The 15484-nt window shown below is 31.3% G+C and overlaps 1 protein-coding gene across 1 annotated transcript; it reads left to right on the top strand.

The window, feature by feature from the left end:
• The first annotated feature begins 10533 nt into the window (after positions 1-10533).
• On the top strand, positions 10534-12860 carry LOC134692667 (transcription factor HES-1-like). The gene is made up of 3 exons (XM_063553135.1): positions 10534-10767; positions 11035-11130; positions 11865-12860. The coding sequence occupies exons 1-3, from the start codon at positions 10708-10710 to the stop codon at positions 12660-12662; spliced, it is 954 nt and encodes a 317-aa protein (XP_063409205.1). The 5' UTR covers positions 10534-10707; the 3' UTR covers positions 12663-12860.
• The last annotated feature ends 2624 nt before the right edge of the window (positions 12861-15484 follow it).

The raw sequence follows: 15484 nt of genomic DNA, 5'->3' as shown, positions 1-15484 counted from the left end.
TTGCTGTCAATCATCATTGCCTGCACTTGTAAAATATCAAGATTTGTAGATGATCCCTTAGTCATCGCTCCAGTCTAGTTTGATAAGTTTTCATGCATAGTGTCACTGGAGAAGATTGACAGATAATATAAGATTTTTATAAAGTCGTTTTTGAAGATTTTTTTATTTTAATTGTTTTTTTGTTGATTTGTTGGTTTACGTTCTCACGTCTTTCTAGTATTTGTGTCTCTTATTTTTCTTATTCTCGGGAAAAAGTTCAGTATATTATTATTGGTCCCCAAAGTACTTTAACATTTCACCAAAAAGTACAGAAAGACTTCTCAATACTCAATAACATTTGATATGTTTGTATTTAACATATGTAATTGGTAACATCAACACGTTTTTAGAAGTGTGAAACAGTCTTTAAAATTGTTCACTTGGTAAATTATTGGTATTACATCGAACAAAATATCTCCACATAAAGTCTGCCACATGCCTTTTATGTGCATAAACGGTAAATTAGGCTCACCAAAAAGGATGATATATCTATTGAACGCATGTTAACTGTATCAAAGGATTTTAGTTTATCACTTATATATCACCTTTTTGTAATTTATTGCAAGTATGAATCGTAAAGACGTTTTCGTGGGAATGATAAATATTTCAATTCGTTTGTTAAATTAAGCGTTCGAATGACTATGACTTCGAGGATCGTGAGAAAGTTTGCTGTCCCGCATTTTAATATCCAACACTTTAATCTCTTCAACTATTTATCAAAAGTTTAAATCTCGTAGAAATGTTTTTATATTTGTGAATTTTATCACTTTTTATACCAAAGATAAATATTTACATAGCACAATCGCGTGCGAAAAAAGGGTTAATTTGGATAATATGAATAATTTAAATTAAAATTCATATATTGCACTGCATCTAATTGTTGGGAACATTAAAAAGGCAAAAAAGTTTTGGTTTACTAGGAACCGTGGGTTTTTTATTACTATGTTACACAATAAGTTTACACTTAAACATTAAAGACTTAAGAGAAAAATCTACAAGATTTTTGGAAGGATATAAGATAGTTAAGATCTAATTAAACATAATGGATTTTTTTATTTCACTTTCGAGCGTCCTCATATGGTTTTTGATAATGTGATTACATGGCCGTATTTATAGTGATTATTTGTTAACAAGACCAACTAATTCATGATTTTTCCTTCCGGAACACCTGAGATCACCCTTGTTGGTGATGGTGTTCATGTTGCCAGTGCAATATCTATTTTCTTCAACTTCTCATTTGAAAATTTATTTTGGTATTATCCACCTCTATGTTCATGGAAATAACATTTGCGAGAGTACAGAACAGTTAACTTTGAAATTTCAAAAAAAACTAAGAATTTTCTTATCCCAGGCATTGATTACCTTAGCCGTATTTGTCACCACTTTTTGGAACTTTTGGTCCTCAGTGCTCTTCAACTTTGTACTTGTTTGGCTTTATAAATATTTTGATATGAGCGTCACTGATGAGTCTTGTGTACACGAAACACGCGTCTGACGTACTTTATTATAATCCTGGTACTTTTGATAACTAATTAAATTAACAATGCTGTAAATATGTTTTGAAAAATAAGCATACTAATTCAGTCACAAAAAGTAGAACTATTATGTATATACCTTGTAGCGATATGTTTAAAACGATAATGATAAATAAACTCTAAAATGCAAAAAAAACAAAACAATCCTGAATAATATTTTCAAAAACTTATATCCGAAGTTTGGATTGGTCCATTAAAGTCAACAATAGAAATCCAATCAACGATGAAAGGATTCTTAGTGCTTAAGATTCTGAAACAACAAATCACTGCAGACCTCTAAAGACTATTAAAAGTCCGCTTCCAAATCCAAATACGTTCAAGAACATAAATATATATACAATGATATGATTTAGACTTTACCAAAGAGGAATTATTCCGTTAGGGAGCTACCATTTGATTTTTATGGGCGGGGGGGGGGGGGGGGGGGCTAGGATGAAATTTGAAAAAAATAGGCAGGACAGGAGTTTTGAGTAAAAAAAAAAGGCAGGATGAGACACATGCCAAAAAAAAAGTCAGGATGACAATTTATGTAAAAAAAACTCAGGATAAACTAAAAAAAAAGCAGGACCGGATAGAGTGAAAAATAAAAAGGCAGGACAGAGATTACAACTAAAAAATGTGCAGGACAACATGTTGTTTCTTCCTAGCCCCCCCCCCCCCCCCCCCTTCCCCCCTCTAAAAATCAAATGGTAGCTCCCTTACTTATAAATTACTTACTTCTGTAGATACAAAATAAATCAAATATTCAAAAGCAATTAATTGTAAAAGAGGGGCGAAAGATAACAGAGGGACAGTCAAACTCGTAGTTTGAAAATAAACTGGCAACGTCATGGGTAAAAAAAAATTAAAAGACGAACAGACAAATAATAGTACACAAGACGAACGATTTTTAATCTAAACAGAGAATTAAGCATTCAATATTTTAATTAATAAACAAAAAACGCTCGTTGAAAGGGCACTAGCTGCGAGATATATAAAAAGTTTAGATTATATCTATTTTTTGTTCAATCACTAATGAAATCGAAACAGTGAAATAATAATTCGCTTTAAGCAGACAGTATGGTTCAATTTGACAAAATAAGTTAAGAATCAGCGATGATGAATTTTTCACTTCAAGTGATTAATTCGACCTCATTTAATCCATATTCATGTGAACTCCAAAACAATTCCTTGGCTAGAGATGGATAATGCATGATTTATGTGTGTTCAGTTATTGATAGAATTGAAAGTCATTATTTAAAGTGAAACAAAGGTAAGTTATTTTACTGACTGATTAGATCTACAATAAAAACCATTCTTATACAGTTAAAATCGAAAATTTACTTATCGTTTTAACCGATTTCATGAAATCTAACAGAAAGAAAATTCCAATTGCACGAGGTTGCTTTTTAATTAATTTTATGTTTTATAAGTTTATATCGTGTTATGTGACCGTCGGTAGTTTTTGGAGGTCATCTCGATAGTTAATTAGATGGCTATTTGATTAAAATACACACGAAATTCTTACAAATATTATCAAGTATATGCAATGTTAACTGTTTATTCAAGACTTATTATAATTTGGATATGTGTTTGAGTATTTTATAAATTAAATTTTAGAATTTGAGTCAAATCGGTGAAAATGATTTTGACAGTTGGTTTTCCATTATGATTTGTTTTTGTTCTGATATCACATAATTTGTTATTCAGAAGTGTGTTCTATTCTAAATCAATCATGTTATGTGTTTTTGTTCAGATGAATAAAGACAACCATCGTGAAAGTGTGTTGGTATGCACCCAATATCTAACGGTTCGAAAGCATAACGATAATTGACAAAAATCTTAATATTTCACGATTTTACACATCAAAGAGGCTTTCTATGATGTCGTCATTGTATTTATTATACATCCGTCCCTACAGTTTCAGTACGTTTTGTAGTATCTAAAGTTTTAAAAGACATAACTAACTTAAAAGAGTCCAAATTTCATTAAAAAATAGAACAAATAATGCCACGTCTCCTTTGAACTTCCTTTTTAATTTTGATAACATGACGTCTATCATTGCATATCCAACATTTGTTATAAAATAAAATATTCCGATAACCTTTCATCCTCTGATTTTGGATAGTGCTACTTAGGAAATACTTAATGTGTGTGGGGGCGCTTGTAAATTCCGTGCCCAACTTAAACTTCGGTGTATTGTTCTAAACAGGACGGTCTTCAAGTTTGTTTCCCTCACCAGGAGATCGCATGTCACAAAGTGGCAAATCAATCAAATTGATATTCTTGTTTATTGATAAGAACAAGGTCTTACCTGGACAAACATGTAAAATACCTCTTGTTTACATAGAACACGTGCAGGTGTTGGCAGGAAAAATCTCTAAAATTTTGGTTAATCGCACCTAAGTCAAATTGCTCTCAAACCACTTCAGATTTCGGCCTTTGAAACGAGTGAATCTCAAAAGTAAATATGTAAATATATGACTTATAGAAGAAACGTGATTTTTCGTTGATTGTTCAGATTGAAACATTTATTATCCGATTTACAACAATGTCTTAAGATTTGAAAATCGAGAAATTTGAAATACTGAAACTGTAATATTGAAAAGAATCATCCGTGATCAAACATCATTATCTAATTGCTATCTATGTCGATACGGGACTGACCACATTATTTTTTCTGAAAATAGTATAAAAAAAAATATCAGTGGTTGATTCGAGGGACGTATACGGCGTTCACATTCCCCATTTGAATCGTCCAAAAATATCTGAAGCTTCTATTTTTCACGATTTTTATATTTTACCATAAATTTTAAAATTCGTTTCAAAATTGAGTTTCTTCGCTCCGCTCGACGGTTTTTTTCCGGTTCTCGCATTACGCCTACCTCTTTTCAAAAATCCTGGATCCTCCACTGAAAATGACACCTGTATCTAATTTTGATTATATTTTAACTGATTGATGCCACTACCTTATTGTAATTATTTTGGTTCTCATTTGATTGAGGACACTTTAGTTAAAACAAAAACATATTTAAATACAAGAAAAAAATCCTTAATATTTTACTTGTATAAATGACACTTACTATTTCAGATAATAAGAGCAGCTGAAACCAAGATGCCAAAAACCTTGCTTTCAATTTTGACAACTGTCACACATGGACATTCGTATAAATGAATATTTATGCAAATAATTTCGAACAAATAGTAACGGTATTTTCCAATTGTGTGTTGGAATTTTTATTCTCTATCACAATGCATGTCACCTTATGCACGCGCCTATAGAACGCCCTTGTCAAAACGTTAAATTTCAAAGTGAAATCAGGTGACTTAGTTGTTACGGTTGAGTTTCAAAAAACATAAAATTGTAAAAAAAATTATCTTTTAAAGCTAAAAGATTATTATAAAGGAATGATCACTGGGTGTTGTTAATTTTTTGAAAAGTGCAGAATTTTCTTTATGAATACGTATATATATTGGATACCTTGCATTTATCATGTTTTAATAGCATATGGTCAAATCACTGATATACCCCCTATTAAAATTATTGAAACTTATCATATTGCATTCACAAAAGTGAATATTTTTGTGTAAATAAGATACACCAAGGAGTTTATTTTTTGTATATTTTTCATATTTATGTTCTGAACTCTGACATTATATAGTTTTTGTTCCCCCACTTTTTTGTCATTTTTATTATTGCATATAACACATGAATATTGCATGTACATGTAACACATTAATATTGCATATAACAAAAACATATTGCATGTAATACATGAAGACTGCATATAGAACGCATCAATATTGCATATATCACATTAATATTGCATATCAACATGAATATTGCATATAACACATGCATATTGCATATAACACATGAATATTGCACATAACGCATGAATATTGCACATAACGCATGAATATTGCATATACATGTGTAACATATAAATTCATTTAATACATGAGTATTGCATATAACAGATGAAGATTGCATATGACACATGAAAATTGCATATATAACATGAATATTGCATTTAATACATGCATATTGCATATAACATATTAAGATTGCATATAAAACACACAAATATTGAATATTACATGAAAATTGCATACAACACATTAATGTTGCATATATAACACATGAATATTGCATACAACACACGATATTAATTATGATAGAAGACACTGATTTACTTTTGTCTTTTAGAATATTTTCATGTTTATACTTTTTGACCACTTTTCAGTTTGCACTGAAAACCGTTACTAAAAGTAAGCGTTCGACACAAAACAATAAAGACATTTGATTATTCATTGCATACTATATATCTTTACTACACCCACAAGTGTCAAGTTTTATAACAAAATGCAAAAAAATAGACAAGATGTAATAAATATGCAAGAAAAATATACTTCAAACTAACACATTAAGTAATATCATACAAATTACAAAAAAATAGACAAGACGTAATAAATATGCAAGAAAAATATACTTCAAACTAACACATTAAGTAATATCATACAAATTACAAAAAAATAGACAAGACGTAATAAATATGCAAGAAAAATATACTTCAAACTAACACATTAAGTAATATCCTACAAATTACAAAAATATAGACAAGACGTAATAAATATGCAAGAAAATATACTTCAAACTAACACATTAAGTAATATCCTACAAATTACAAAAAAATAGACAAGACGTAATAAATATGCAAGAAAAATATACTTCAAACTAACACATTAAGTAATATCCTACAAATTACAAAAAAATAGACAAGACGTAATAAATATGCAAGAAAATATACTTCAAACTAACACATTAAGTAATATCATACAAATTACAAAAAAATAGACAAGATGTAATAAATATGCAAGAAAAATATACGTCAAACTAACACATTAAGTAATATCCTACAAATTACAAAAAAATAGACAAGACGTAATAAATATGCAAGAAAAATATACTTCAAACTAACACATTAAGTAATATCCTACAAATTACAAAAAAATAGACAAGATGTAATAAATATGCAAGAAAAATATACTTCAAACTAACACAGTGAGTAATATCCTACAAATTACAAAAAAATAGACAAGACGTAATAAATATGCAAGTAAAATATACTTCAAACTAACACATTAAGTAATATCCTACAAATTACAAAAAAATAGACAAGACGTAATAAATATGCAAGTAAAATATACTTCAAACTAACACAGTGAGTAATATCATACAAATTACAAAAAAATAGACAAGATGTAATAAATGAGAAACATGCAAGAAAAATATACTTCAAACTAACACACTAAGTAATATCCTACAAATTACAAAAAAATAGACAAGACGTAATAAATGAGAAACATGCAAGAAAAATACACTTCAAACTAACACACTAAGTAATATCCTACAAATTACAAAAAAATAGACAAGACGTAATAAATGAGAAACATGCAAGAAAAATATACTTCAAACTAACACATTAAGTAATATCCTTCAAATTACAAAAAAATAGACAAGACGTAATAAATGAGAAACATGCAAGAAAAATATACTTCAAACTAACACACTAAGTAATATCCTACAAATTACAAAAAAATAGACAAGACGTAATAAATGAGAAACATGCAAGAAAAATATACTTCAAACTAACACATTAAGTAATATCCTACAAATTACAAAAAAATAGACAAGATGTAATAAATATGCAAGAAGAATATACTTCAAACTAACACATTAAGTAATATCCTACAAATTACAAAAAAATAGACAAGACGTAATAAATATGCAAGAAAAATATACTTCAAACTAACACAGTGAGTAATATCCTACAAATTACAAAAAAATAGACAAGACGTAATAAATATGCAAGAAGAATATACTTCAAACTAACACATTAAGTAATATCCTACAAATTACAAAAAAATAGACAAGACGTAATAAATATGCAAGAAGAATATACTTCAAACTAACACATTAAGTAATATCCTACAAATTACAAAAAATAGACAAGATGTAATAAATATGCAAGAAAAATATACTTCAAACTAACACAGTGAGTAATATACTACAATATACCATAAGTCAAAATTGTCAGTATTGCATAGTTCTACTAAATTTTGCATTTCAATATATGTATTCTACGGTATAACATGTGAAATATAACTCTCTTGACGGTCGGAAGTATGTTCAATGGTTAGTTGCAAGTTGTCATGTATAAAATATGTATTTAATTGAGTTTTCTTTGATTTACACATAATAGAAACGCTAAAATTTATAAATGAAACCACCCTAACACGAGTTGCATGTCAAATACAATATGCCCATGTACAAACGGAATGTTGTTTTTCTGCATGGGTGAGTTTCCTCAAACGCGGTAACCACCCATACCGCCCACACAAACGTTTCCTGACAACTTATAAGTCAGTTTCTTTCCCTTTTATTTATTGTGCATGTATTTTAAGTAAGCATTTTACCATAATAATCGTTAAGGTTTAATACCTAATTACGTCACCTCAGAAATAACTGAAACGATAATTTCGGATTCCTCTAGTTTTTTGTCTTAAAAGGTAGAGTTTTCAATAAACTTCAAATGAAAGATGGATATATTACAGGGTACAACGCCCACATCCTTTCGGGACACCTTTTCATTATTTGGCTACTTTCTTTTAATCTAAGATTTTAGTAACTTTAATCTCGTTATATACTCGACAAGCAATCGTTATGTTCATTTCAAACAATAATTAGCTGTTCGGAAGACCCTCTAATGTCCTTTGGAAATGGTCCTTTTATGTCCGTTTAATTATACCATTATCTCTTTAATGGCTTTTACGGCCACTGTTGTCAAAATATTACGTCATTATCTATTTAGGCGTGGTGATTTTAACATGATAAGTGGCGTTATTGTGTAACATAATGTTGTAACGGTACACAGGTTTAATCAGTTGTTCTAACTCTAATAGCATTAAATCTTTCATAAGAGACATATCTTTAAGATTTCGCTTGCTCTATACGGAAGCTTATGGCAAACGAGATGTCTTTTTCCCCTATCGATAGGCAAGTTAAAAAATTAAATGTTAATCAAATTGCAAAATTTAAAATTTTAATCATCTCATGCTATTTATTTCCTTTCTTCACAACAGTTTCCGTTTGTTCTTTTGACTTGAAGGTTAATTTCAAATATGCCCGAGATTTGACCGAAATTATATATTCAGAGAGAGAAAGAGAGAGAGAGAGGGAGTGCAATTTATTCACAGAGAGAGAGAGAGAGAGAGAGAGAGCAGGGAGAGAGAGCAATATATTCAGAGAGAGAGAGAGAGAATCATAACCATAAAACAGATTTAGCAGCACGAAACCCACAAAAAGTGAATGAATTCAAGATTCCCGGAAAGATATTCAGTTCCGTCTCCCAGACTATCTGCATCACACTTTGACGTATCGTTGTTTTGTCTGAATCTTTTATATGTTGGAGGAATTTTCCCATCTGATTAAAATTTCAGATCTGTTACAACTCACTTACTCGAGTCGTCGAAGCGCTTACAAGCATAGTGAAATTACAGGTCTAAAAATTTAATTCAAATGGTGCCATTTTCTAAATTTTTATTGAAGGTCGTCCTGGACCTTGTGTTGATCCACTGGCTGGTTGCTATTGAGAGGTTGGGGGAATTAATAAAATAATACAAGTAGCCGCCAAATGTTAACGTCCTGTACAAGTTTAGGAAACTTTTAAGAATGCAGTATTCAAGCACATGGCTTTTAAAATAAATAACTCTACTTTTAAAATGCCAGATTATGTTTATAATTGCTATATAAAGTGAAGCACTTTCTATTACCGTGTGACGTTCAAAACTCGACGAATCTCAATACGAAAGCCAGTGGCGTATCCAGGGGGATCCGGGCGGTTGAACCACCCTTTTTGACGATCAATGCATTTCAGTAGGGACATGGAGTTGGAACCCCCCTCTTTTGCCCCATTTTAAAATGATGGGATCCGCCCCTGAAAGCATTGGATATTACAGCAATTTTAAACGTTTCTTGCATTTTATTTTATTTGTTACATATTTTCTGTACAGGAATTCAGTTTTTTTTTTTCAAAATACATATAATATATGGTATTAAAATATGAAGTATACATTTGTAAGAGTATTTTTTTATGTTTTATTTGCATTAGAATATAACAAATCATTCTAGTTTTCTCAGTGATGTCCATTACAGTCAGAACACTGAGTATGATGGAATTTCGTGTTTCTAATGATTTTCGACTTTTTCTTGATTGCCTAAGTAAACAAAATGTGGGTATTTAGTACAAAATCATAAACCTGGTATCTTTATGAGCTTTGCGTCGTTTCAAGTGGAATACAAAAAAAAAAAATTGTAAATATTTAACTATGTTTCTACATGTACACATAATTATAATTAAAAAAATGGCAGATGTATTTCTGCAGCGTGTCCGTTCGTGTACTTTCTAACTGTCTATAAAATTATCTAACTGTAAAATACACAGTTAGAAAAACAAGTTTGATCCTATATTTCCGGAAGCAGATGTTAATATCTGGTGTATTGATAGTTTTTGTTGACGATCACTTTTTAAATCACTTTATCAGATAAAGTTTTCTTTCCAACCACTAAAGGCATTTTCCCACGTTCTAATACAATAGTTCACATTCCAACGGGCACACGGTTAGTTTACCGATAACGTAGTCGCGAGACGTATATAAACTCTTTGTTTAATCATGGTCGTTTATCAACGAGTCGTGTTTACATACCTTCACTTAACAGACGTTCGTACCTGGAAGGCGTGGTTTTCCCACACTTTTGCACTACTGCCAGATAGTCAAAATGGCACGTGGAGTTATTTATCCTTGTAATGATTGACATGCCGATACATCACTTTTTTAAAAACCACCTGTCTCTAACCAATGAAATTCCACTAGGCACGAGACCGTTACCTTTAACCTTAGCAATTCTGTCTTTTGATTGGCTAACAGTAATGGATTCTATCCGTGAGAAAGTCCGTTGAAATGCCATCACAGAAGATTGAAACATGTGGCCTGTCATATAAATACCGTGTAAACTTAAATTGTGACAATTATTTTTCAAACCCACTCTTGATAGGACTTATTTTACTGAAAACTGGAAATTGAAAACAAAATGTCTGTAACTTCACCGGATATTCCAAATGAAAAAGACAAGAAAATGTCAATAAGAAAGGTAAACACATATTTTTTATACTTTTTACACCAAAAATAAATAATTAAACATGTTAATGACCTAAAATGTAGGAAAGAAAATGTCAATAATAAAAGTAAGTAACACATTTTTCATACTTTCGATACTTTAGCTAAACACATAAACTTTATAAGTAACTCTTTTAAAAAGAAAAAATTGAAATTGTAAATATGCATGCATCTATTCAATTGAATTGTTTGTTTAATATAATTATGTTTGTTTACTTATTTTTTCTTTCCTTTTTTTCAGACTAATAAACCAATAATGGAAAAGAGAAGACGTGCTAGAATTAACAGTTGTTTACAACAGCTGAAAACATTGGTGTTGGAAGCTATGAGAAAAGATGTAAGTACTTAATTTTTATCCCTTTTGTATTGTTTATTTTTCGTTCGTTCTTTTGCTGTAATCTCCACACTTTGCATTAGGTTTGGGACTTTTAATTATATAGGACTCAAGCATCACAGAAAAGACATTAATTGTCAAAATACGTATCTGGTGCAGTGCAATAAGTACCGTTAACATTATTAATTTCTCTGTATGTACATATATCTGTAGCATGGATGTATTCTTCAGAGGTTATTCGAGGACGATAAGACATATCCTTCTTTTGACTTTTAAGTTTAATAAATATTTACTTACGTATATAATCTTGAACTTTTGTTAATTATTTTTAACTTTGTGGTGGGGTGTGAATGTGCAGTATCATTCTGATTAAATCTGAAGTTTAAATCGGACCCAGGAATGTTTATAGATTTTAAAATATTGGACCCGATTGATAAGTTGTAGGGCTAGGTTTAATTGGATATATTAACAATACACAGTCACGCGCCTGCTGTTAATGTAGCAAGTTGATACTATGGAACAAGACGAGATTTTATGAGATTATGATTTTATCACAAGTATTGGGTTTTAATCGAACCTACATACAAAAAAATATTTGACCAGACGGTCAACAGCCCGGATGATGTTGCAAAATTATAAAATCCCCTGTTGAGTTCGGGAAAATATATATAGAGACACAAAACTAGTTTTTAGATAAAGTACATGTTGTTTAATATGACTTAATTTTATAATTTCAGAGCTCACAGTATTCAAAGCTTGAGAAGGCTGATATTTTAGAAATGACAGTGAAACATCTACGATCAATGCAAAGACAACAGATGTCCAGTGCTCTGGCTAGCGACCCAACTGTGATTACCAAATATCGATCAGGATTTAACGAGTGTACAAATGAGGTTATGAGATACTTAGGGAGCGTGCAAAATGTCAACGACGACGTCCGAAGTCGATTAGTTAATCATCTGTCTTCATGTTCACAAACTGTCAACGCTACGACACAGACTGCCCAGACGCAGCCTCAACCTATTAACATTCCACAACAGCAGCACGTGCATCTATCTCAACAGCAGACGACGGTCCGAGTAAATGGTCTGAATTCGCAATCTATAAACCAATCACAAGTGATCAGTCAATCAATCAACCAATCACAAACAATCAATCAACCTCAACGATTTATTCAGTTGTCACCCACTCGGGACACTAAAACTCAGATTTCCGGTGCTTTTCAAATAATTCCAGGAAATGGATTAAATGGTCCAGTTGCCTTATATGTTGGACAATTAAACGACAATGAAAGTACAACGCAGACGACAGTTCCTGTTTTCTCATTACAAGTGCCACAGGAAACAGTCAAAGTCTTATCATCACCGACAACTCTTCGCAATAAAGAGAACTTTAGTTATCAAGACTCAAACAAAAATATCCAGTATGTTCATACGAATACACCAAAATCATTGGACTTTAATCATAATCATCCGATTCACTGCGGATCTGTAAACACGAACATGTATTCAGAAAAAGTGTGGCGACCATGGTAGACGTTTGGTCGACCAAAACATTGTTGAATTTTGTATTGTTAAATGTTTGTCTTCCAATTTTATACGTGATAATTTCCTATTATATATTTGATGCTGGAACAAAGTGCTAATTTTGTTATACATTTTATACATTGTTATTATATTTGACGCATTTTAATAATGACGAGTTACTCGCTATTAAAAAATTTAAAGATTCTATATTTCTTGTTTTATTTTTGCTGTAATATTTCAGTTTTTCTTAAACCTGGACTCCTTACGTTTAGAGGTCTTCTGTTTTGTTCTTCATGTATCGTCTCTTTTAGCTTGGATTGGAAGAATTCAAACTGACATCCATATAGACATCTGTCATATTTTATTGCTTTTGGTCAGATTTGTCTGAAAATAATGCATTTAGATTCATCCACCATTTTATAGGCACGAGGCAAGTTGAATCAAGAAACCATTATGGATTACAGAATTTCAGTTGTTGTGTTTCGTCTATGACTCTTCGGTGCTGCTTGAAATTAAATAGTTGGTTGACTATCAAACACAAATGTTGTCGTAGGTTTATTCTATGCCACTTTGATTTTTGCAGTCCCATTACATGCAAGGTCTAAATGTGAAATAGATATCGCACGAACAATGCACACGAGGTAGACTGCTGATGTTCACCATGCATTCTAGAAACGCCGAACAGTGTCCAATTCCGTTCCCTCAGCTCCATGAATGTATGTAGTATGGAAATCAGAGCTGGATATATCGGAAAATTTGAAGTTTCTGCAGTAATGTTTTGCTAATAAATTGTTAGTCTTTCGATTAAATAAAAAAGATTTTCGTTAAATTATACGGAAAGGCAAATATTTATGATACGGACGAAATTGACGTTTAATTTATAATTGAACTCTTGTATACAAAAAATAACTATTTTTATACGGAAATACAGGGCTATGCGTCTAGACTTTTCGATTACCTTAATTTCAATAGAATGAAAAGTGTCCTAAAGAATTACTTGGTTATAATTTATATATATGGACGCACAAATACACATTTCAATCAAAACAATTTGTCATACATTATTTTATTGAACATTAAACTCCGAGGGTGTACAGAAATATGAGTACCCTATAAACCCGAGAGATATTTTAATGTATACACACGACGTCCTACTAGGACTTTTAATTATGATGCTACATTTATATAGACTCTCACGCTCTATCCATGCAAAAAGACCATTTGCGACAACTCTTTTAAGAAGCCTTTTTTGCCTGAAATGCGAAAATTCCTGCACTTTAAAGTATTTTCTATTTTTTCTGCTGCGGTCACTGAAAAATCAGCGCCCTACGTCCAGATCACCCACAGTACCAAGCAGCTGCTTGTCCTGACTAAGCCTTAGCTAGTATATTTGCTACTGGACGTAACAAGTTGACCAATGCATCCTGAAACCAGATTACTAATGCTTAACAAATAACTTTCAACTTGCTTAAATATCATCTTAAATAGATGTGATACATTAGTGAGTCATGTCTTGTCTCCCTGACTTTTGATATTTCATGGATAGTTTTCTTCTGGACATTCACAACGCATCTCCTTAATTTTCTGACTTTCATTTTTAAGACCATGTCTTAAAAATACCGATTATATTGAATTTTCTCAATGCATTAATTGATACTATTCGAGATTTCGATCCCTGTCTAAATACTTTTCATGTCTTGACAAATTATATTAGATGGGGATTCAAACGGAATGAGCATAGAACCAGTTTTAGCTGAAAGTTTTTGAATCAGCATTTATTTTTCATGTTGAAACCGTTGTTAAAGCTATCTGTTTAAGGCAACTAGTAAATTAACCCTTTTTAAAAACTCGTCTAGAATAAAAATACAAAAGAAGATAATACTGAGACAATAGTTAACACCTGAATCTGTAGAGATAGTAAATTTATCATAATTAATACAAATAAGTACTGTTGACTGAATCCTTGTCAAATACAGAGGCAGATCCAGGGGGTCGGGAGGTTTTCAAAATTTTGATCACCCTTTTTGGGACCGTCAATGCAGTTGCATGGGGACATAATCCCCGTTCTCCTGGGTTGGGAACCCCTTTTAAAAATGACTGGATCTACCAGTGGTCAAACACGTGGCTTTATAATACCCGTTCCTTTTAACAGTTGCCGGCATATTTTTGATAATCGCAATTAGATAATATATATTATTTTACACTTCAGTAATGCCTAAAATCCTCTTTTAACGACTCGCCAATTACGTGCTCGCAACAAAAGATGGGCGTGATTTAAGGGTGGTCAGGTTTACATCGTAGCGAGAACAAATAACGCCCAACAAGCGATATATTGCCCTGGGCCACGAAGATTCGCCTTTTAAACATTCTATTAGATATTATTAAAATGTAATATTGTTATTTTTTCGCAACTAATCAAATGAGTTTCTTTTATTAGTTAAGATTACTATTTCCGAAGTCAATGAAATGCGTTTGGTCCATTTTAAAACCAAACATCCGGTAAGAGTTTTCTCAACTTTCACAAATTATTCGATTTAATGAGAGCACTGATTGAATAAAGCGACTACTAGTAAATTGAACATAAACAGAAATTGAATTTTCCGTAATAGATTTAATTTATTTCAAGTAAACCTTTTATTTGCTTTTGTAAAAGTTTGAAGCGGACAGAAAATTTATGTATCCAGTTCTCACGACATTTATTTTACCATTTGCAATTTGTTGATACAAGTACAAAGAGAAAAAGAAATTATATTTATTTAAGGATTTGCTGGGAGCACTTTGACTTCAGCCCTTTGCTCATGATGTCTTTGAAGACCACCAAACGTATCTGC

This window comes from Mytilus trossulus, chromosome 12, assembly GCF_036588685.1.
Source record: "Mytilus trossulus isolate FHL-02 chromosome 12, PNRI_Mtr1.1.1.hap1, whole genome shotgun sequence".
Taxonomy (NCBI): Eukaryota; Metazoa; Mollusca; class Bivalvia; order Mytilida; family Mytilidae; genus Mytilus; species Mytilus trossulus.
Note: the sequence above shows the minus strand (reverse complement) of the source record. Positions and strands in the feature narration are given on the sequence as shown.